The sequence below is a fragment of the Lemur catta genome, chromosome 1 (genome assembly GCF_020740605.2).
Source record: "Lemur catta isolate mLemCat1 chromosome 1, mLemCat1.pri, whole genome shotgun sequence".
NCBI lineage: Eukaryota > Metazoa > Chordata > Mammalia > Primates > Lemuridae > Lemur > Lemur catta.
The window spans coordinates 222,195,130-222,219,396 of record NC_059128.1 but is presented as its reverse complement, the minus strand read 5'-3'; the positions used below and the strand labels follow the sequence as shown (position 1 = coordinate 222,219,396).

Sequence of the window (24,267 nt, the reverse complement as noted above, 5' to 3'; positions counted from 1 at the left end):
CCCCCCCAAAAGGGCTGCCCCTCTGAGGAGGGACACAGTCACCTCCCCCTGCAGCCAGCCCTGGCCCCACACCACTCCCCAAACTCTCATGCCTCGGGTACTTCGCTCACTGCTGCTCTTATTTCCACCCCCTGCTCTCCCGAGCCCACACCTACACATACAACAAACTATTTGACCATCAGCTCCCTGGGAGATGCCAAGCACACACCGCCAGCCCGACATGTCCAAACCCAAATCCAGGATCTTCTCCCCATACCTGCTCCTCATCCCTGTTCCTCCCGAGGCCCCCTCCCTGCCCACGTCCACTCACTAATGCCCATCGATTCCATCACCTTAGCACCTCCTCCGGCTGCCACTCTCCGCATTCCCACCATCACCATTCTAGTCCCAACTGGACCACCTCCTAGGCCTCTGGTTCCCTGTCCCCCCTACCACATCCGTCACCCTGTGGCCAAAGTGATCTTTCTCAGCTGCAAGTCTGAAGTCACTCCACTGTTGAAACCTCACCAGTGGCTGCCCACTGCCACTCATGATCAAGTTCAACTCGTCTTACAAGGTCCTCGAAAGCTGTCCCTGGCTTTCAACTGCAGCCTTCTTTCTTGCTGTTCCCTTTGGAGAATGCCCTTCATCATGCCCTCAATACTCAGTATCAGTGGTTCTCAACATTTATTGGGTATTATGATCACCTGGAAAACTTGCTAAAAATGCAGATTCTGGGCTTCCAGGTGCTGCTAGTGCTGCTTCCCTGCATCATCCTTTTGGTGGCACTGCCCTGTACTCCACACTGAACATTTTCCAGTTTCTGAAACACTTGCCTCTTGCCTTCAGTTCTTCGCACATGCTGGTCCCTCTCCCCTGGGCTGACTCTTGCACATTGTCGGGGCTGGTCTCACGGCTCAGGCATCACCAACCACCAGGCTGGGTTCCTGCCCCTCCAGGGTGGTCCTGTCACAGCACTCATCGCAAGGCACTCATTGCAGAAACCTGCCCCCAACATGGCAAGCTCCCTGAGGACAGGAACAGGGTCTACCTTCTGTATTCCCAGTGCCTAGCATGGTAATTGGCACTTGACTGAAAAATAGCTACAAAAGGAGTGAGTGGAACTCCTAAGTAACTCTGTTAACGTGGGAATTCCCAAGTAACATTCCACCCCAGCCCTGGGCTCTGATGCTGAGAGATACGGCCCTGGGGCTTGAATTCTTGTGCAACTTTCTGTGAAAAGAAGTCTCTGCTCTGTCACCTCCTGCATCAAAACTGCCAGTGCTGAGCCTTCCATTCTAGACAGGAGACTGAGGTTAGAAGAAGTGAAGCAGCCCAATAAAATCATCATGAATCAAAGCTTCAAATTTGGGAGCCTCCTAGGAAATCCGGAGCAGCACTAGGGAGGCCAGTCTCCTCAACGCCCTCGTGAACCTTCCTTCGCCCTGGGAGGGAGGAGGTCAGTGCCCCACAGAAGCTTCCAGGTTGCTCAGTCTAAAGGCAGCTGAGTGCCTCTCTCGCAAACACTAAAGTCAGCAGGGCAGAGACCAGAGGAAGTGTTTTCAACATAGGTACAGAGCCTGAAGGTAGTTCTCAGAGTCACAAGGGTCTGAGATAATGGAAAGCAAAGGGGAATTAGGGAGCTAGCCTTACCAGCCTTGGGTACAGGGAGGTCCCTGGATCTCTGCCTCTCTGGGGACATTTCCCTTTTTAGGTAGTTAGCTAAAAATAGACATCAAACTCTTCACAATTCCCAAAACCAGCATTAATTTTCTGCCAAAGGCTCCTGAAAAGGGGCTCGGGCTGCATAGAACACGGAATGAGCATCCACCCCGTGAGGCCATATGGGAGCAGGAGGGTGGCAGGGGCCTGGGGGCAGAAGTCTGAGTCCCACTGCCCTGTGCTGGGGGGAGTTCAGGGCCCTGGTGACTTGACCCACTCCCCTACTGCACACATCGGCCCCTTACAGGATGTCCTTTCACACTTGGGGAGAAATACCAGTTGTTTTCCCCAAATTAACATCTCTGGGCAAATTTCCCACTTACCTCCCTTCATAGCAAAGGCTGTCACACGAAGAAGATTCCAGAGGAACACTACTCCTCTTGTTATGCAAACATCATTCCTAAACCGCCCCTCCCCCCCAACATCCAATGGCTGTGAAAGGGACAGCCCGGCCCAGCACACAGGGCCAGCAGTGCCTGCACTGGTTGGTGGAGCCCCCCAGGCCCTCCTTGGGGAGGCCCTGTGGCCATTTCACTGCCTCATGGGAGACCTGAGAGAGTTGGGGAAGGATGGAGGAGTGGCCGCCAGGTGGGTGGAAGTCACAGTCACAAAGTGGGCATGTGTCGGGGTGCTAGGTACTAACTCTCCTCACAGACCAGCGCTGCAGCTGGGAGAAACTGGGAGTTGGCACCAACTTCCAGAAACATCCATGGAAATACCTCAGCTTCTCTCCCAGGGCCCACATGTTTCACTGTCAGGCAAGCCTCGACGCCAGACCCCAACCTCGCCAGCATTTCCTTCCAGCTTTTTGAATCCTGTCAGGACTGAACATTCCCCGTGACCTGCAGAGAATGTTTAAAAGAAAGATTTGATCCTGGGGAAACCCTTCATGAAAACTGGACACTGTTTCTGATATCCCAAGATGCTTTCCAGTTGACACAACTTTCGGTTTTAGAGAGACAATACGGGAAGCCAAGGCAAAGATATCTAAAGGTACCATAATCCGGGATGATCCAAAGTGATCAGTGTCAGAGAGGAAGCTCAGGCCAAGGCCAGGCATAGAATACAAAGAGACGTTGCATCCTCATCATCCTTAAATCACAGCACCATGGCAGAGGCAGGGACCCCTGAAGCGTGGAACTCACGAACTGGCTTGAAAAACCAAGTATTCATTATAAACCTGCTCAGGGGCCAGCCAGTGAAATGTCAGAGATGGACAGGGCCCAGGTCCTGCCCTCAAGTTGTAGAAGCCCCTACGGATGCTCATTGCTCTCTTTTCTAAAAGATCATCAGCTTATACAGACTGGTAGGAGGAATCTCCGAGCCCGTTACCAAACTGGCATCACCGCATCTGTATTTCCTAAAACCATTTCTCAAACCCGTCAACAGCACCTTTGCACAGGCAGCATGCTTGCTTTCCCACACACAAAATTTCCAACAACTCCCCCGGCGCTCAGACCCCCTCCAGCTAGAACACCCTAAACCTGGTCCTTATGCTTAAGGCCTCCTTCCCTCGGGATGTTTCTGCTGCTGCGCCACCTCAGTGACACTTGCTGTAGCTTCAGACGCCCTCACACAACAGCTGATGTGAAGGAGAGTTAGCTGACTTTGCCTGAGCCGTGTCACTCAAAAGCTTTCCATCCCGTGGCCTGCTGTCAGAGTTGGGGGAGGCATGGGGTCCACTGGAGAAACTTCCCATGTGACAGGTGAGGAATACAAGGTCCAGAGGGATGGAGAGCTTTGACCACACCACCTATTCAATTAGTGGGAGAATCAGGACCTTTGTCTCCTACTTTCTAGCCCGGTGGCTTTCTTGCTATGCCTTGTGCCTCCATGTTGCCCAGAGGGGTCATAGCAAACTGGCATCTGGACATCCAACAGGGGTGTTCCTGCCTCCCCCTGCCCTGCTCAGCTCAGGTGGAGGAGTCTTGGATGCTTCTCCCCTGGGCCTGTATACTTCTCTCCTGTTCTGTCTCCAAAGGGAGGTGGGGACCCACTCAGAACTGGAGGAGTGAGTGAAGTGCTCCAGGGGTGCTGGTATTTAATGCCCATCAGGAGGAGAAAAAGAGCCACAAAGAACATCACTAGGACAACTGACAGAAACTGAATGTAGACCAGGGATTGATTAGATAACAGTACTGGTTCAATGTCAAATTTCCTCATTTCAATAATTACATTGTGGCTATGTTCTTAGGAGACAAACAAGGAGACAGAAGTCAAGGGCATGATGTCTCCAATTTGGTCTAAAATGGTAGGTATCTACCTAAATAAATGAATGAATGAATATATACCTAGAGAATGATAAAAACAATGGAGCAAAATGCAAATAGATGGTGACTCTAGAGTATACAACAGTTTCTTGAACTATTCTTGGAACTTTTCTATAAATTTGAAATTATATCAAAATGGTCTCAAAAAGACAATCCCATCAAGAGGCATGCAGCAAACACACACCTGGACAGGTCTGGAGATCCGGAGAAGCGTGCCAGTTGCTGCCCTCCTTCTCCCCCAGCTGTGATGGCAGTCAGACCTCTGCCAGCTCTACCAGCTGGTCCCCTGCCTCCTCCTGCTGCCTCAGGGCTAGGGGACACCTTGCCCAGCCTCATGTGGACAGCACAAAGAATGGCCCAGAGACTACGGCAAGGCACAGAGGCTTGTGGCAGGAACACAGATGAGGGTTGGCATCACAGTTCCACACCTTACTAGCTGTGAGACCTGGGCAGGACAATGTAGTTCTCCACGGCTGTTTTGCTCATCTGTAAAGTGGGAACAACTACCTGTAACACTGTTGAGACCCAGCGGAAGTGACATAGATTGAGGTACTCGGTAAATTCTGATCCTGAGTCAGGCATCCTCACAACATTTGCTCTAGGATCTGCGCGGTTTCCCCACCAAGCCCCTAGTGGCCTCCCCTTCCCCTCCAATGTCATCATTCCTCTTCAACCAAACCACATCAACCATATTCCTCTTCTCCTTCATAACCTAGCCCAGAGCTTTCCTCAACCCGACATCTTCCCAAACTACCCCCACCTCCTTCCTGTGCTTGTGAGTTGGTGTCTGGCCTGGTAACTTGTGCTTTTGTCAGTTTCTCTCATCCTGCCCCTTGCTTGGGTTGGGGCAGATGGACTTGGCTTTCCCTCATGCTCCTCAGTGCTCAGTGTGGGTGCGTGTTGTCCACTCCAACACTGTCAGCTCGCTCAGAGGGCCTGGGGGGTGTGCAGACAGGGCCTGGCCACGATCAGTTTGATGAGAAAATCACTGCACCTTCCCTCAGGAAACGTGGATTTCCCCCTTAGATTAGGAACTTTAGTCCCTGGCAAAAATGAACACATACACGGCCAGAACACTCACGGAATCGGAGGTCTCTGGGCCTGGGGACAGCAGTAATAACAGAAAAGGCAAGTTGCAGGGGTGTATAGACTGCTGATCTCATCTCTGTGGGGGAGAAAAACCCAACTCATGTATTTGTGCATATAAATGCACACATATATATAAATGCACAGAAAAAAGTAACGAGGTGAATATATTTGGGGGGTGAGTGGAAGTGGGGGTAGGTGAAAGAAGACTTTCATATTTTACTTGGTATGTTTCCATACTCCTTAAAATGCTTATATAAGAATGTGTACATATATTTATGTAACTAATAAACAATAAAAATTATCCCCAACAGGAAGAAAAGAGCTGGGTGCAGACCTAAGAGCCCCTTCATTTCCCGTCTCTGGGCAGCCTCCTTCTCAGGAGGTCCCGGGATCGAAGCCCGCGGTGCCCCTCAGGCTCCCCGGCTGCCGGCTTCCGAAGCACAAGCGCGCAGGTGCACGAGCAGGTGGAGGCATCCAGAGCCACCTGCTGCTGCTCTCGGTGCAGGGTCACAGGTCTGGGGAGACAGGCTGGGTGGATGGGCAGGCAAAGGGATGCCAAGTGGCCGTTACTGCACACGAGACACCCCTCATCCTCTTGGAGGAAGACGTCTGTTCCTCCAGCGCAGAGGCTCTCCATACGGAGTGGCATCCCCTCCTGCAGGCCGGCAGTGCCTGCTGGGGTTAATCCAGGCATGAATGTGGGTGTGTGCTTTTTGCAGAGATGAAGCCCTGCTGCCAGCCCTGCTCCTGCCCGCTTAACGCCGACTGAGCCCCCTCATCCCCCATTAACTGCTTCCAGCCTCCACACCACAGGGAGCTGATCATATTGGTGTGAGGGGCTCCCAGGTGGCTCCATGTTTAACAGAGGCAGTAGGGGAGCCCCCTTCTGGGCTGGGCACCAGGCTTCTCCCTGAGCAGCTGGTGTCTGGTGTGACTGCACACGGGAGTGACCTGGGAACTTAAACAAATACTGAAGCCTGGCTCCCACCCCTGAGATTCCGATTTAATTAGTCTGGGGTGCAGCCCGGGCTGAGCAGCGGTTTAAAGGCTCCCCAGGTGAATCTAATATCTAGCCAAGGGTGCAAGGCACTGCTCCAGCGTCTGACGATGACAGCTTGCCGGGGGTTCTCCACAGCCTGGTGCTCCCCAGGGCAGAGAGCCCAGCTCCTGCTCTGCTCACTGTCTGGACCTTGTTTTTCTCCTCCACAGCCCTGCTCTGACCCCGCTTCACCTCTTTCAGGATCTCCCTGGAGTGGACGTGCGGGGGCTGAGGGCAGGAGGCTGCTGACCTCCAGCCAGCACCTACACTGCCGCTTCTGTCCCCGGGGTGGGGGACAGCCATGTCACACTGCAAATTCGCAATCACTGGTGCTCTTCCTACATCCTACGTCTCCTCTACTCACATTTTCCTGTAACTACTATAGCACAGGCCCAAGGAATACTCTTAGAAAATAAAATTATTAACCCAATCTTATGAGGCTTTTCTTAGAATTATTCATACATTTCCAACAATTTATTAAATGTCGACTCTTGATACTCTGAGGCTCCCCACTTTGATTAAATATCCATGAGAAATTATAATTCCAATCTGGCTGCCCCAACACACTGAAGGCTGAGTTCCCCTGACGGTCTGGCTGGGGTATGTTCAAGGAACCCAAGTTCATCACGAGGAAGGTAAATAAGTTGTTTTAAAAAGAAATAGAAAGAAAGAAAACAATAAAACTAAGTCACAAAACACTGCCTTGTAATGGAAAAAGTGAAGTAGTCTTTGAATTAATCAGGCTCAATTACTTTCCTCCATTAGTGTGGGTAATTAGGAGCTTGCCTTTCGTTTGTTTTAAAACACAGAGCGGTTGGGCAGTCCAACCCTCTGTTAAAACTGGAGGTTTCAAAGGATGTTTCTGCTAACAAAATTAGCCTAAAAATCACATGGGAAGCCAGGGCTGCATTATGACTTTTGAGGACTCTATGCACTTCTGCCTTCATGGGCTGCTTCTGCCATTAAAAAAAATATATATATATATATACATATATATATATATGTATTTAATTATATCACATATTATATGCAATATATATTTCAATTATATAAATTTTACTTTTCAACTGCATTGGTATAAAGATGAATATATCGATATTATGAATTAACACATTGTCTTCAACCTAAAAGTTCACCTTTTCCTCTGGTTTTGCAAGACAGCACAGCATTTGGCAGGCCTGTAGAAGCACTGTGGACCCTCGGCGCCACGCCTAGTGGACAAGTGGGCTCTGGGAGAAGCCAAGATCCCAGAAGAGGGGGGCAGCTGTCTACGGTCACAGAGAAGCTCCTTCCTCCCCTGGCTGTTTGTACCACGCTGTGCTTTCACTCTGAGACACTAGGAAGGGCCTTCCACGAACAAGGTGCAGCCCGGGTCATTCTGAAGGAAACCGCTTGAGCAGACCCTGACTGGGCCCTCAGGAAACACACAGTGGAGGAGGGAGGATGAGACCCAGATACGCCATCCTGATGCTGGGAAGAAGACTGTGACGGAGAGGAGGTGCTGGCACTAGGGGAGCTCACAGGAGGGACAGTTACTCAGAGCTGAAGTGGGAAGAACTGAGGGCTTTTTACTGGGAGTTTGCTGTAAAGGTGTCCCACGAAAGAGGAGCAGCAGAGGAATGAAGGAAGGAGCGGGGGACATCCAGTGCAGGGAGGAGCTCAGCATGGCCTGAGTGTAAGACAGGAGCAGAGGAGCTGGGGACAGCAGAGGGAGAGGTGGGGGCAGGCCACACGGGCTGCACGTGCACGTGTGAGGAGGTGTGTCCCACACACTGACATGCAGAGTGTCACTGGCAAGGGATACGTAGGCTCTGGGGGCCACTGCACATTTCAGCCAGGAGTGAGAAGATCAGAGCTATGGTTCAGAAAGGTCCCCCTGGCAGGACAGAGTCAGCCGGGGAGAGACTAGGAGATGCTGTCACAGGGGTCTCGGTGAGAAGTTGAAGGGGTGTGAGAAAGGCTGAGGGGCACATGGGTAGGAGGAAAAACAAGAGCCATGCAATGCCACCCAGGCCGCAGACAGGCGGGGGAGAGGGAGGTGGGTGCAGAAAAGGCCACTGGCACTGTCATCGGGAGCTTTCTGGGAGCCTCAGGGTCCAAGCAGAAGCCAGACTTCCATGAGCACAGGCAAGAGTGAGGGGGCAGGAGGCAGGGCTCTGAGGCCCCTCGGTCCTGGGGGCACCGGCCCGCCTCTGCCTGGGGAAGCCGAGCGAGTACTCACTCTCTGTTCCTAGCACGGGGGGAAGAGAGCTCTTGGGCCTCCGGGTTTTCATCTCCGGGGCCCTGGTGTTCTCACTGGCCGGAGCATCTGGAACAAAGCAGGTAACAACAGCTTTAGTCAGCAGCTGCTAAGGAAAAGAGCAAGGGAAGCATCTCCGTCAAAACCTCAACCAAAATCATAACCGACCCCCACCCCGCCCCACTCTGAGGGTCCTTCCTGCCCACCGAGCAGATCGGTGCCTACAGCAGGGCACCTCCCTCCACCCTCCACGAGAACACCAAAGGACAGTCTGCTCCCCTGGGCCTGATAAATCAGGTAGAGACAGGTGACCCCCGGAGCTAGTGACACCCCCTCTGCAGCAGCCCATGGTGCCAGAAAAGACATTGCTGGCAGGGTCGGGCAGAGTTACCCCTCTCCTCCCCTCTCCCCAGCTCTCTCCTTTGTCAGGACTTGACTCACTCGGGCTGAATGTTCTGGGTTTCCAGGGTGTCTCTCATACTGAGGAGGGAGCAGATGGGGTCCCTGCCCACGGGCTCAGGGTCTAGGGGAGGCTTGCAGCCTCTGACTTCTCCGACTTCCTTCTACAGACCAAACTTTGCCCTGACAGACCAAACGAAGGCCTCCAAGTAGGCAGCTGTGCACCTTACCCCTCTGAGACTGAGTCTAGGACCCAGGTTGGAGTTTCTTCCCCAGAGCAGGCCCAGGGAAACCTTGCTGCAGCCGCCTGCTGGGCTGATCGGAAAATGCTGGGCAGGTGAGTGCATGGCCTGGGGTTGAGGGGGGCCTGGGTCTCACACTCCTTCTGCGCATTAATGCAAAGTGCGGATGGTGCCGGAGGGAGCCTTCCCTTGTTGGGGCAGCAGGGAACCATCACTCTGGGCTGGGCGGGGTGGAAGAGGCCCCCCACTGGGAAACTTGACTTTAAGAAGCTGCGGGGAAACCACCCAGCGACTAAGGGGTAAGAAGGAGCTGGCTGAATGGCTATCACTAGGCATGTCCACCAGCCTTCCTTTCCCCCACAAGGAACACTCTTTGGGGACAGTAGTAGGAGGGAGCCCCCCCTTGGAGCTCCCTTCCTGTCCATCCTTTTCCTGCTTCTGAAGAGAGGAAGCTCAGAGGTGGGGAGGAGGGGTGGGACTTTCCAGCGGAGGCTCCAGCCACATTTCTGCGGCTTGGCTGAGGAGGAAGGGCCACCTCACTGTCCCTGCCTCCAGGATGGGGCAGTCCTGGCTGATCTTGCCTAGACTGGGGCTGCGAGGGGTGGGCACAGGGAGCACAGAACGGAACGGCTGGGACATATTCACGTGGACTCTCCTTCTAGCAGCATTTGGGTTCCTTGCCTGTGCCAGAACATGGATGTGCCCACATCAGTCCCTCCGTGCATCCTTTCTGAGCCCTAAACACCAGGCAGGCCTCCTCCCAACCCGCCCGCCCCCTCCCCAGGAGCCGGGTAATCCAGGGACTGAGAGGCCCATAGCAGCTCAGAGACATGGGGGTCAACGTCCCTGCCAAAGACAGAAGACACCACTGAGGGCCCAAAGCTGAGGAAACTCTTTTACGCAGCACTTGATAACCCAGCCCCTCCCGTGCCTCCATCCCCACAGCAAGTTCCCCGACTCCCACCACCTCCCAGAAGGGCAAAGGAGCCCCGTGGCGAGTCAGGGGTCCCCGCCATCCAGAGTGGCACTGCCAAGCTCCTCAGGGGGCTGCCCACACCCTAGAGCACCAGTTTCACATGGACGCGGAGGGAGAGCAGAAAGCCCCATGGGGAGGGAGGATTCCATTCTCTTACATGGGACGTTTTCCCCATGGATCCTGGTCACTCCCAGCCACAGAAAAGTCCTCTGGACATATTTATTTGTCAACTTCGGTGGTTCTCAGCCTCAGCTATACATTAGCAGCACCAGCACTGGGTATCTCACCCCCCAGATCTTAGTCTAATTGGTCTGGGTTGGGGGCTGTGCAGCAATATCACCCAGAAGCCCCAGAGATGGTTCCCACGTGTTGCGAGGTGAACTCCCAGCCTGTCCTCAAGCTCCGTGTGACGGCACACGTGCAAGGGTGGCAGTGTGGGTGCAGGCGGGGCTGGGGGCTAGTCCGAGATACAAGAAAACCTGGCAGTACTTCCCCTTGACATTTGGGGACAGGGTGCCAAACACCAGGGGCAAGGGGCCAGCATCAGCCTCCCTTGTCCTGGACCCTCCCTTCTTCCAAGACAAGCACTTTTTTTTTTTTTTGAGACAGGGTCTTGCTCTGTCACCTGGGCTAGAGTGCAGTGGTGTCATTGTAGCTCACAGCAATGTCAAACGCCTGGGCTCCAACAATTGTCCTGCCTCAGCCTCCCAAGTACCTGGGACCGCATGCCTGCACCACCACCCCCAGCTAATTTTTTCTGGGTTTTTTTTGGTTGTTTTTTTTTTTTTTGTAGAGATAGGGTCTCACCCTTGATCAGGCTGGTCTTGAACTCCTGGCCTCAAGTGATCCTCCTGCCTCCGCCTCCCAATTGGTAGGACTACAGGCATGAGCCACCCTACCTGGCCAAGGCCAGCACTTCTAACAGTCACTGATGACAATTTAGAGAAAGGTACACCCAGAATGGCTTTTGTTTCTTTGGCCCTTTCTGAGGAAGAGTAGAGGGCAGAGCATGTCCACAGTTCCGCATCCCTGGGCTTCAGCACTCTTCCCCTCGGTGAGTCCCGGGACGTAGAGCAGGGAGAAAAAGAACGATCAGGTTTTTTTTAACTGATGGGTAAACTTAGGTACAAGCAAGCAAAGGATGAGAGGCCCAGGTTTCCTGGGTTCCAGAAAGAAGGGCAGCAGGGACTGAGATCCTTCCCTGCTCGTGGGGGTATGTTGGGCTTCACTTCAAGCATCACCACAGCAGGGACTGAGAGAGATCTAGTTTTGGCTTTGTCATCAGCAATCTTGGGAACTCACACAAATAACTCAAGCTGCCCTATGTCTGTGTTTCCACATCTGTACGAAGGGAGTGACTCCTATTTTCTTTGCCCCACAGTGTTCTGAGGCTCAGAGGAGAGAATGCCCGCAGCAGTGCTTTGGAAAGCAGAAAATGGTCATTTACTTGTGAACTCACTTCTCCTCTTAACCACGTTCCCTCGCCTCCTGCATTGGTTTAGACACCGTCCACCTTCAGAAGGCCCTGCCGACAGCCCCCACCTGGCTCTGCGTCTGTGCAGGCTCTGGGGCTCGGGTTTTCACTGGATGTGCCAGCAGAGCGAGTCCGCTGACGTTCTCTGAGCCTTGTTTTTAGAAGCTCCCTCCACCTTATCTTTCCATCTGGGCGTGAGGAAAGGGGCTCAAGTTTCCCTTTCAAACCAGGCACACCCCAGATGCGGAGCCCCACAGGGCGGCCAGCCCACTCCAGTGCCCGCGCTGTGGGGCCCAGCACGCACCACGGCTGGCCCTGGGTGCCGGGCCACTAGACCTCGGCTGGTCCTGGGTGCCGGGCCACTAGACCTCGGCTGGCCCTGGGTGCCGGGCCACTAGACCTCCGTGAGAACCGCGGCAAGGAGGGGCTGGAAGGGCCGTGCGCTTAATCAAAACCAGCTTTGTGTTCACACGGCTGGCCAGGGGATAAAAATAATAGTAATATAAGTTTAAGAGCAGCTTGTATTTTCTGTCTATTTTAATCATTCTGTGATGAAATTGAACTCCATTTCTAGATCTGTGCTCCAGGGCTGAAGTCCTTTGCTGGCCTGGCTGTGCCCCTAAAGAAGCGTGGGGGAGGAAGATGGAGGTGTGGGGAAGTGGGGGGCCTCTACAGAGAGAGGAAAACTTGTCCTTATATGGACAGAGCCTCACCCCTTCCACTCCTGGGCTAGCTCTGGACTCAAGCCCTCCGGGCAGCATTTTTTTTTTTGTCTCCCCCAAGAGGTTGGTTCCCTGAGCCCTGGCCCTAGGCAGGGGGAATGAGGTCTTGGGAAGCTTCTGGGAGGGGGTCCAGCTTCTAAGAGTGCCAGGAGGGGGCAGGGCAGCAGGGCTGGGCTCCAGCCTTCCCTGGGATGGCCCCTTCCTCCTGGCTGTCCTCCATGCCTGAGAGCAGACGCACGCCAGCCCCGCAAGGAGAGCGATGTCTAGTCAGGAGCCTTCAGCTCCTTTCTGGCTGTGCTGACAGGGGCTGCACTGAGTCTGACCTTCCTCGCTAGGAAAGCGGAGCAGCAACACCTCAGTAGAAGAGTGTAAGAGAAGCAAATGAGTCGTAAGTGATAGCGGACTGTGCCAAGTGCTTCAGATGCTCCTATCTGGATGAACGAAGCCACTGCCAGTACCTAAGTGTTTCTGACCTACAAAAACAGCAATTTTATTCAGTTCAACCTAACGCCCATTAGCTGCCTGTGACGATTTAGACAATAGATGTGACTTAGGAGTACAGCAGAACCAGTGCCAACCTAACAAGGCTGGGAGATACCAGCTCACTGGCGACCAGAGGGGCCCAGTGGCCATGGTGGCCAGGCCTTGCTAGCGAGGGCCACCTTCTGCACGTGACTCAGTCTCTGGATGCCACAGATGAGGCCGTAGTTACTATGAAGCCCCTGAAGCCCTCTGGTCAGGGACTAATGACCTCCACGTTGCCAAACCCAATGGCCGCAGCTCAGGCTCCTCTTCACTGCGCAGCGGCACTCGGTGCCTGGTCTGCACCACTCGGCTTCTCAAAGTTCTCGCCATTGGGCCTCTGATCCCACCCCCAATCTCATCCCCACCCCTGGATTTCCTCCCTTCTCAATGTGGCCATTCCCTCTCAGGCTCCTTTGCAGACCCCCGTCCCGCCCCTGCCCCTCAACATTGGACTTTGCCTCCCACTCTTCCCATCTCCACCATATACGCCCCCAGGGACCCATTCAACCCCCGGACGTCACACGGCCTCTGTATGTGGATGGCTCCCAAATCCCATGTCCAGCCTTGACCTCCCTCCCCAACTCCAGATTTATCCAAATGTCTGCCCCCGTGATGTGCCCACTTGGGGTGTCAAATGGGCACTTTCAACTTCACCGAAGGAGCTCCTGACTGGTCCCCCAGTCCCCCATTCTAATGTCAGTCGCTGGTGTCTCCCCCATGAAAACTAAGAGTCACCTCTGACATCTCTCTCTCCATATCCAATTCATCAGCAAATCCTATCAGCTCTACAGCAAAATAGACTATTAATGTCACTTCCTCTCTCTTCCCCCAATCTAAGCTGCCTCCGTCTCCTGCCTGGGCTACCGCAGCAACCTCCCACTCTTCTCCCTTTTACCCGTCCTGAGTCTGCCTCCAACTCCAGACTTATCTGAATGCCTACCTAAGCGACATGCCCACTTGCAGGGTAAATGGGCATCTTAAACTTCCACACGGACACCTGAGTGATCCTTTACAGATGTCCAGTGTTGTCCCATCACACTTAGAATAAAATCAGGTTTCCTTGTCACCACGAGCACTGCTTGGACCTGGCCCGTGTCCCCCTCAGCCTCACTTCCCACCTCCCCGGTCTCCCTCCTTGTCCTGGAACTCCTCAACCCTGTCTCAGCAGTTCAGGGCTGTGCTCTTGCTGTCACCTGTCCCCTCTGCCTTCCCTCTCTGCTCTTAGGTCTCTGTTCAAATGTCCCTTTGCCAGAGAGGCCTCAGCAACCACCCTCTCCCAAAACAGCATTCCTTCCCCTGGCACCCTGCTCTGCTTTCTTCACAGCATGTGACAGTCCCTGTGATGTGCTATCCACAGCATGTGACAGTCCCTGTGATGTGCTATCCATCTGTATTATTGCCTCTCCCCACTAGAATGTAAAGTCCTGAGAGCAGGAACTTTTTCTGTTGTGTTTACTGCTGTTAACATAGCCCCTAGAGCAGTGCCTTGGCACAGAGTGGGCACTTAAGTATTTGTTGAACAAATGAGCGATGGCCGCCTGAGCACCCACTGGAATGTCCCCTCCTACCACAAGCATGCACAACCCCCCATGGTCACAAAGCCCTGACCTCAGTAGTCGCTAAGGCTGGGTGCCTCGGCCAGGGTGGCTGGGGAGGGGAGGCCTGAGCAGGGAAGGGCTGGACAAGCCAGGGAGGGGCTAAGGTGTCTTCTAACTCCTCTGATAGGATTCTGGCCTAAGAAGGGCTTTTTTTCCTCACCTCTCTTCCGGGTCTGAATGAGAGGAAATGGGTTATGCAGTCCCATGTGCGGGACTTCCCAGCGGGGAGGGCTGTTGCTAAGGGAGGTCTGGATGGGTCGGAGAAGAGCCCTGCCAGGGCAGCCCACGACACAGGGAGGCTGTGTCAGTCTTGGAAAGGTGCAGGGTTTAGAGTCAGACACACCTGAGTCCTGCCAGGGTAATTCATGTCCTATTTATGGTGCAGGGCGGGGCTCCAACTACTGCCTACTGTCTGTGTGACCCAGGAAGGCCGTTGACCCTCTCTGAGCCTTGGTTTGCTTATCAAGAAAGACACCCTGCCCAACTGTTGCATAAACTAATAATGCAAACTGTAAAAGAGTCTCTGCCCCTGGCAAGCACTGAAGGTCAGGTTTTCCTCCTCCTGGGCAAGTTTTCTGACAAGTTCTTACCTACTCTAGGCTTCAGCTCCCTTCTGTGTGGCACAAGTTGACACTTGCTTTCTGCTGAGTTTAGAAAGAAGGGTGGCATATGACCATAATCACAAAAGTGCGCAAAATGCCTTTTCTTAGGAAAAAGACCCAAAGAGCATGATTAAATAGTGAGATACGCTGAATCATAAAGGTTACTTTCCCTATCTTTACTATGAGGGGACAGTGGTGTGGCTGACACGGAACAGCCAATGAGCCCTATTCGCCTCATTTTTATGAGGTCTTGAAATGAATCAGTACGTTGGCCTCAGATGTGTGGTCTCAACAGTGTTTGGCACAGGCTGAGTGAGTGCGAGAGGGGGACGTTCGGGGCCAGGCCAGCCCTGGCAAGGGGCCGGGAAGCCTGCCTGAAGTAGCATAAGCCGCGGCCCCCACGCCCAGTGAAGGGCCTCGCTGCCCCAGCCAGAGGTTGGCAGGCAGCTGCGGATGGGAGAGACCGGAAGGCCCCGCATGAGGACTGGGCTTGAAAATTCAGTCACGGTCACTCCTTAGGGCCACAAGTTCTTCAACGTATTTTCATTCGTGACTCCTTTTGAGAATTTGGTTAAAAACTACGGACTGCTCTCTTCAGAAAGATGCTCCAATCGCCCCCCCTCCACCGACACACACAATTTTGCCTATACTTTCAAAGAATGCACGGACTCATCAGACTCTCCAAGTCAAGTACTATACCTTGGGGAGCAGGGAGAGCTGAGGGGCTGAGGGCTCTGACCCAGCTGGGCAGAGCACCAGCCGAAAGGAGACAAAAAGGTGCAGAATGGCAGTGGGGGGCAGTCGAGGAGACCCCAGTTCCTCACTGCTTGCCTAGATGGGGCTCTTGATGGAAAACTAGAGCTAAATGGGGCCAGAAACCCACCCGGCACATAGGGCACTAACATCTCCAGGTATAGCCACAGGGAACGGAGTGCAGGGGGGAAGGGGCTGCCCTTTTTCTCCTGAGAACCAAACCACACAAAGCCCTGTGGACTGAGAGGCAGTCTGTTATCTGAGCTGGGTTCCCTCCCGCCACTTTTCCAGCTCTTCTTCCAAGACCCAGCTCCCAGTTTGCAGCCAGAGGCCAAGGCTTGCCTTTGAAGGAATTGGAGATAAATAATGATGGTCACCAAGATTAGTGGAGAGAGAGAGGGAATGTTCCAGCAGATCTTTGGGCAAACAAAGCCCCTTAAGTTGCAGAATGAATTCCCCAAACTTTAAAAAAAAAAAAAAAAAGAATTCCCAAATGTATCCTGCAGGGGAAAAGGAAATTTTATCTTGAAAACAAATCTGGAAAAGGTGCTGACATTTCACAGATAAGAAAAATGAATTGCTCTCCTGCCTTCTGCTGGCTGTGTAAACAGACCTACAGAGGCTGGGGGTTCAGAAAGCAGATAACCTCATTAGCTGGCTGGGCTGCCCTACGGGGGAGTCCCAGGGGAGCAAAGGGGCTGTTAGAAATAAGCTTCCAGGACAAATTCCCAGAAATGCTATTTTTTTAAACTGTAGCACCTGTATAGAAAAAGGCGGGACTCTGAGCTGGGCAGGTGACAGCACAGGTGAGAAGAGCCCCCGCCAGAGCTTTGAAACCTGTGTCACCGTCCCCCTCTGAACTGACAGAAACTTGGGTCCATCAGATCTGCTTCCTCGGACTCAAAGCCCCTGTGACCAGCACATTCACAGAACTCCAGGGAGACGTACACAATATTAGATGACTTCAGCTTAACTTTTGGCTACTAGCAATTTGATTTGTGCCGCCAATGTGTGTTTTTCAAAAGGACTTTTTAAGACTTCCCCCTCTCTCCCATTCATTATGTGCCATAGATCCCAGCTTTGTGTCAGGAAATTGGATTATAAAATGCAGAACGGGGACACAAAGATTCTACATTTTGTGCAATGGCAGTGAAACACATTAGGGTTTTAGAACTCAAGTGATCCCTTGCAGGAGTCAGCAGAACACGAAAGCTATGCTTCAAGATGCCTTATTTGGACACTGGGTTTTGATATGTCACTGATGGTTATTAACCAGGCATTTCAAAGGCAAGACACTGTTTCCTCCGAACTACCTTTTTAGACATTTCCAGGCAAGCACCAAACACAAAGAGAGGGTATTGGATCGTGCGTCCTGGGCCGGGGTTCTGCCCTGGCTCAACCCTGGATGGGCCCGGGAGCCTGGATGGGCCCGGGAGCCTCGGCAGGATGCTCTTCCTCTCCCGATGTCTGCAGTTTCCTCATCTGTAAGATGAGTCTAAACCACCACGAAGTTCATTCTGCTTCTGAGTCCCCAGTTCTACACTCCTCAGAGAGGAGAGAAAAAGCCACAGATGCCCTTCCTGTATTTCTTTAGGACAAACCCTAATTGTTCAGAGCTTGTTAGGGCACCTTCCCAGCAATGGAGACCCCACTCAGGCGTGGCAGGCCCGCGCTTTCTCCCACGTGTCTCCCCCCACCTCTGCTATGTTATTATTACCATTTGCTTTTGGCAGAGGTGGCCCTGTCCTCTCTACCCAAAGACGCAGCCCCAACTCACCTCCTCGAGGACGTCTCCCCACATAGCCCCACTCTGCTCCCTCCTCCTCAGGTTCCAGGAACCAGGGGACCCAGGTCCCAGGCTGGGTCTGTCCTGCCAGCACTGACACTCTTGTGGCTTGTAAAATACTTTTAGTCATTTTCCTGTGGGTGTGTCTTCTCTCTTGCCCAGTGCCCCAGCTTCCCTGCTCAAAGGTTCTGGGTGTGGGGCTCAGAGCTTGGAGCAGGCAGAGAAGGTGAGCAGCCCCTCCTCCTGGCCAGGGGCGGGGTGCAGGAAGAGCTGCCACTTTTCTTCCTGTTTTTCTGCACAGCACAGGCTGACATGCACAATGAATGCCTCGCGTAGGGAGGGCAGTGTTGGGGGCAGTTCTATGCAGGTGTGTGGCAAGAGAGGGGCTGAGAAGTGGGACCCTGTGTGTGGTGGTGGCGATGGGTGGGCATGACCTACCGTCCACAGTGACTTGGCAGGAGCACTCAGCCTGGCCGGCGCCATTCTTGGCCACACACTTGTATAAGCCTCTGTCCTCGGGCAGCGCCTTCTCAATAGAGACGGAGCACAGTGAGCCTGGGGGGAGAAGGAAGAACTGTTGAGTGGACCAGGTATGGCCCCAACACCTGCCCTGGCATCTGGAGCATGGCAGGTGGCTGCTCCATGGGAGGCCCTGTGGGAATAAACCCTCTCTCCTCGCTGAAGCCAGGGCATTCTCTGCTGTTAACTCATGTCCACAATAAGTGATCTCTAAGTCCATTCCCTCCTGGTACTCCCTCCTGCTCTCCAGAGAGTCTTCTTAAGGGGACATGATGGAAGATTACAGAAGAAGAGAGAGAAATAGCTTGTGCCTTTGGAGAGCATCTAATACAACAGGAGGTGGACACAGGCCCCGCACTGGGGCATCATCAAGAGAGAAAGGAGTCAGGCACGGGGTTACAGACCCAAGTTAGGAACAGTGACAGGTGAGGGGCCCTGCCCAGCTGACGGCAGTGATGCTGGGAATGCACCTTGGAAAAGGGAGCTCTGAGCAAAAGAGGCAGGTGGAAGGGCAGGAGCCCTTGCCCAGGAGGGGCGCTGGCCTGTGGGAAGATCTGCTGGGGGAAGCAGCTACAGCCTGGGAACTGGGAGTTGACTTTTTAGGATGGTGTCTGAGCCAAAGATCAGCGGCCAGTGAGGGGCCCTGGGTTGGCAGAGGGGCACTTTGGGGCTGCCTCCCTTCAGTGCCAGGTCTTCGGGTTGCCTCAGAGAAGAGTGGGACGGCCCCCTCCATGGACTCCCACCCGGGTCTACCCTCGCCCCGGACACACCTCTTCCTGCTGGTTGAGGGGAGGAGGAGTCAGGGTGGGCACACACAGGAATCTGGGGTCTGGCTCTTGCCTCGCCCGGCTCTCCCATCCCAAGGCTGGCCACTGCTCCTCTGGGGGACCCCCTTGGGGAGTTTCCGTCATGGTGTGGGGAGAGGTCAGCTGAGAGCTGGGCCTGCTGGGCCAAGCAGAAGGGCAGGCGGCCCCCAGTTCCTGCCTTCAGAAGCAGACAAGCCAACAGCATGGCGTCCTGCCCAAAGCTGCCCTACTGTCAGGGCAGAGGCCATCACAGAGGAGGAGGACAGAGCCAGGGCCACGTGTGTCCTGCTGCCTGAAGCCAGAAGCCGCTGTCACTGGGAGGGCAGAGCTGTGTGTGTCCTGGGGACAGGTGTGGGGCAGCATGACCAGAAGGGAGACCAACGGGCACTGTTCCCCAAAAGGCCTTCTGATCCTGAAAAGTGTGCAAACCTACCACCACCCACACCTGCCAGCCCCATTAGATGAAGGCACAGACTTGACCAACCGAGGAAGTTCGCAAAGAGGAAGGATGACATCTGTTCTGCTTAGAGAGCCTCACTAAGGCTAGAAGAGAAAGTAAAGGCATGATATTCCCCTTTAATCCTTGCCAGCTGCGTAACATTTCAAACAGAATTCCTCAGCCTACAGAACACCTGGGGTGCGATGGCTGCTCTGCACCCCACCCTAAGCCTCCTGCGCTCCTGCGTGGACCCCTCCCCCTGGGAAAGGCCTCACTCTGTTCTCTCACCAGGAAGGCAACAGGCCAGGGTCGCTTCCCACTGTGGTTGGGAGACTGAAATTGCAGAAACTGCAAGGGAAAGGATTTAGGCTAGATCTTTAGCAAGTCTGTCATGAGAGTGAGAACCGTAAGGCACAGAGACAGGGGATGAGAACAACTATCTTCTAGAGAGAGAAGCTTCTGCACGTCTGGGTGGGCAGGAGGATGCCGACGTGACCTCTGGCCCCAACTTGAGGCTTAGAGGAAACTGACCCCATCTCTAAGCTCCCCCAGCCTGGGTAGGGCTGAGGCTGGGGAGCAGACAACTCAACCCCAACGCACATCGTGTTCAAATCCAGGATTGTCTTTCAGTTTCAGTCCCTCAGCTGACTTTAGCCTTGAACCAAACAACACAACCTGCAAAAACAGTAGAGGGACTCCCAGGAGAATAGTGGAGCGCCCCCCCCCCCCAGCGCCCCGTCCCCACCCCCTGCGCCCGGGGAAGGCAGGGAGCAGGCAGCTTCGCCCAGCCGCCCAGAGCCGGGACCCCTGGCCACGCGTGGGCTGGGGGGCGGGGGGCAGGGGCAGGCAGGCAGGCTTGGAGCCTCAGCTACCCCAGATGAAGAATCTGGTATTTCCTGTGGGACAGTTCATTCCTGACCTCCAGAAGAAAAACCGTTTCCCAGTGTTTTTTTTTTTTTTTTGAGAAGCCTCAGCCTGATGGGGAATTTTGAGAGGGAGGTGAGGGGGATGGGAGCAGTCGAACCAGGAATCCACTGCAGGGCGCTGAGCCCCTCACAGTGTGCAGCAAGTGCTCAGGGGCCTGAAGCGCCCCCAGCCTCCCCTTTCCTGGGTACATGGGAAGAGGGAGGAAGGGCTTGGGAAGGGAGGGAGGGAGGGGCTGGAGCCCCAAATGCTCTGCTAGGGGCTGCCTCAGCCATCTGGGCCTCCCTGACTGGCACACCTGGCCAGTCCAGACCCACAGCACAACACAGCACGTCTGGGTCATCCCCTCAGGCATGGTGCCCTCTGTGTCCCCCCTAAGTCCCCAGCCCTGGGTGGACCTCCTCTGTGCTCCCAGGTCACCCCAAGCTCACCCGTGTCAAAGCCCGGCCCACAGGGCCCCTGCTGACTTCCACGTCTGCCTCCCCCCCAGCTCTCTGAGGGCAGCGACCACGTCTACCACCAGTGTTTTTCCTGAGCCGGGAGTGCAGTCACAGTAAAACACAGCTGCCATTCTGAGAATGACCGAGCGTATTTCTGTAGCAGACGATGTCGTAGGATCTACGTAAAAAAAGGTCATGAATACTTAATCCAATATAGCCTACTGTTGAAAAATATGGTTTCTGAAAGGAAAAAAAATTCCTAATTCAGTTCTTCAAGTGGATTATGCGTACAACGGAAAGGGCTAGAACAATGCCTTGCTCATAGTAGGTGCTGCATAAATCCGCTTTTTCTAGGATTAATTTACATAGGCTTTGAAAAAGGCTTTGCAAGATTCCACCCTGGAGGCAATTAAAAATGAATTATCTGTTGACATCAGCAACAAAAACGAATCCTCATTATTAGAGTGGGAGAAATGTTTTGCTGGGGGAAGCTTGGCCTGGAGACAGGAAATGAAGCGTAAAGATAAAAGCTCTTCTCTGAGTTGCTCAGGCCGCCCCCCTCCCACCGCTCCACCGAGGTAGGTCCAGAAAGGGCTGGGGACAGACCTGGGAAGCCCAGGTGTCCGTACCAGAGGGCAGGCCCAGCTGGTGGCACTCTGGACCCTACTGGCCCTGCAGCTCTGGGGGTACAGGAGGAGAAAGGGCACCTCCACCCGTCTGTCTCTCTCCAAGAACTAACTAACGGTCCACCCCAGCAATGGCTGTCACACCTCTTCTGCTCTCCTCGGCACTGCAGGAGGGAACTACATGGGGCAGGTGGACTCGGTCGCAGGCTACAAGCCCTGTCCAAGCTACAGACATCAGAGAAGGCCCCACACCCTACGAACAGAGCGTCCTCCAGCAGTTGGGGCACAGGACACGTGCTGGCAGGAAAGGACGAGAGCACAGGAGTCTCTTGTGGACAGAGGGGGGTGACAACAGTTTGGGAAGGCGTCCTGGAAGAAGTGAATCTTGATGATAGCAGAGCTGACAGGATGGGATCAGTGCAGTGGAGCAAGAAGGGCTCCACGTCAGGGAGGCGGGGCAGGAGGGGCTGAGCGGAGCGTGAATAGCAGGAGACCAGCAGGGCCAGTCCCTCATCTTCCTCTACAAACCACTGGACCCACTGGCCTCCTTACGGCACCGACATCTCACTGTGCCCCCAGCTGCCCAGACACCCATGCGCAGTGGTCTTCCACCCTTCCTCTTCTTTACCTACCCCCACCCCCACCAGGCCTTTCCAAGCCAGGCAGCACTACACCTTCCGTCCTTGCTTTTGATCTGATTATTTCTTCTCTGAGGCCATGGCTACTGTGCTTGTCCACCTTTCTCCCTGACCTCTTCAGTGGGCTCTGAATTTTTTTTGGGGGGGGGGCACAGAGTCAATCAAAAGCCCTACAACCCAGCTTTGTTTACAGTGCTGCTCCTCACTCCAAAATCTTGCATGGCTCCCTATTGCCTTTAGACTCGAGTTCCTTGCCATGATCTGGGATGAAATCGGGGCCATGCCATCCTCTCCAGCTCTGACTGGGCTGTGAGCAGGTCTGCCTGCCTGGAAAGCCTGCCCCCTCCAGCCTGCCGCAGGGCTCAGCCCGGGGCCCAGTGCCTCCACACCAGCCTTTCCCTGCGGCCCAGCACTCAGCTCCCTCTCCTGCCTGCTAGCAGCTCCTCCTCACACGCTCACTGGCACTTGTCAGCACATGGCTGCAACAGTTTTAGCACTACAGGGACCTGCGGAAGTGGAGCTGCTAGACAAGGCCTGAAGATAAGCCTTCTCCTTAACAAAACACCTGGCTCTGGAAGACTTGGCAAATGAAGTGACAGAAGTTGGGGCTGATATTTGAGACATGGTACTCTCCTCTACTGTGGCAGGACAGGCCCATCTCAAAGTCTGCTTTCTCCACGCAGCGAAAACACTAGAAAATTGGAAATCCCCAGGGGCACCATCAGTCTTTGAACCTTCTGGCAACTGTTAATAATGTTGAGTAATAGCCAATAGCATTTTCTCTTGATAAATTCTCAGCTGCCACCGGGATTCTGACAAACTCGTAGGAATTTACTAAGAGGTCATATAGTGTAGTGGTCTACGCACAGAACTCGACTACTTGAGTTCAAATCCCAGCTCTGTTACTTATGAGCTGTGCAACCTTGGGCAAGGTACTTAACTTCTCTGTGATATGGACATTAAAGGAGTTGCTGTGAGGATTAAACGAATGAAAATGTAAGATGCCTAGCATAGCATCTGGGACATAATATTCAAATGATGCAAGCTATTCTTATTTTTAAACAAAATTTTAAAATATTTAGAATATTTTTTTACAGTTTGATTTAGGACTTTCTCTGTAATTCCCTCCTGCCCCCTCCTATTCTCTCCACCCTCTCCTGGTGCTGGCCTTCGTTATCCATTTCTTCGGCTGCTGCCCTGCACGTAAGCTACTCCCTGTGGGACAGTTTCTGAGGGAGGCAATGCTGGAGTGGCTGGGGTCTCTGCCCTCTTTGCTTCTCAGGGACTCACAGATAAAACTTATTCCAGGCACTCTGGCCATGAGAAGCCAGTGCCAATGGCTCAGGAGGGTTTATAAGACCCAGACTGGGTTGCCTTACATGGCTTAGTTGAGTGGACTGTTTATAAGTGGCCATCGGTGGCTCTGGGTTTAAATCCCATGTAGGCCTCAGAGGAGCTGCCTTGGGTCCCACCCTAGCTGTCAGAGCCTCAGTTTCCCTGAGGTTGGAGCAGCCAGGGACCTCACGCTGTGCAGGCCTGTGTGACTGCACATGTCCCGAGGATGGTGGCCACCCACCCTCATCCTGCCCGGAGAAAGCACCGCAGGGTAACCTGAGAAATGCTCCCAGCCAAGAGCTTTCCAAGTGGGAGCGCCCCACAGTGGTGAGGGGAGGCATCCACTCCCCTGGACCTCTTGCCCCAGCCTGGCTGTCCCCATGCCTACCTGTGTGTGGGCCTTGGGGAGGCCAAACCAACAGGGGCAGGGGGACAGATGAGAGGACTTCTGGGGGACCCTGCCAATCTGGGGACATGCACGTGAAAAAGATACTGTGTCAACACATTAGTGGAAAACAACACGTTTTTCTCCCTGCTGGCCAATTTCCCCTTCACTCTTTCAGCATGTAGACTCAACATGCTCAGCTCTTCCAGATTTGCTGCCCGAGATGCAGAGAGGAGAGAGGAACCTCACTGGGAGCCGAGAGGGCTCGTTCCAGTTGTTAAGGGGGGAAGGCAGGCAGCGGAGGAAGGTGAGGGAGGGGGTGGAGAGGGCGCAGCTGGAGCATGGCGCAGCGACAGGATAGCGAGGGGAGTGAGAACAGCATTCCCGATATCTCAGCTGACGTGGACTTGACAGGACCTGTCCAATCTGGCCTCTGCCCCTCAAGGGTAAAATGCCACCTCCCAGGGAGTTTCTCTGGACCCTGCCCTGGCCAGGGCCACCAGCATCAGCCTGCAGAACTCCATTCTGTGCTGGTGGCAAGCCATCCCTCTGCTGGCCACCAGAGTGGGGTGTGGACGTCTGCCAGCCTCAGGGCTCCCCCACCCCTGACCCCTGGCTTGGGATTTACAAAAGCACTCCAAAAGAAATTGAGAGTCCAGAGAAAATACTCCTCTCACCCGCATCTCTTCTCCAGGTATAAACTGGCCCATCTGAAAGCTCCAGACCCCTAAAGGCCACAG

General features: G+C 54.0%; 1 protein-coding gene across 5 annotated transcripts in view; it reads right to left on the bottom strand.

Moving 5' to 3' along the window:
* The window catches only part of MYLK (myosin light chain kinase), a 258,430-nt gene that overhangs the window by 55,382 nt on the left and 178,781 nt on the right, over positions 1-24,267 (bottom strand). For 4 of the 5 annotated variants that reach the window (XM_045540120.1, XM_045540116.1, XM_045540118.1 and 1 more), the window contains 2 exons: positions 17,854-17,970; positions 8,321-8,407 (listed from right to left, as the gene is read on the bottom strand). In XM_045540120.1, coding sequence (XP_045396076.1) covers positions 8,321-8,407; positions 17,854-17,970 — 204 coding nt within the window. Of the gene's footprint in view, positions 1-8,320; positions 8,408-17,406; positions 17,545-17,853; positions 17,971-24,267 lie in introns of those variants that run through there. The other variant, XM_045540121.1, reaches the window with a different exon arrangement.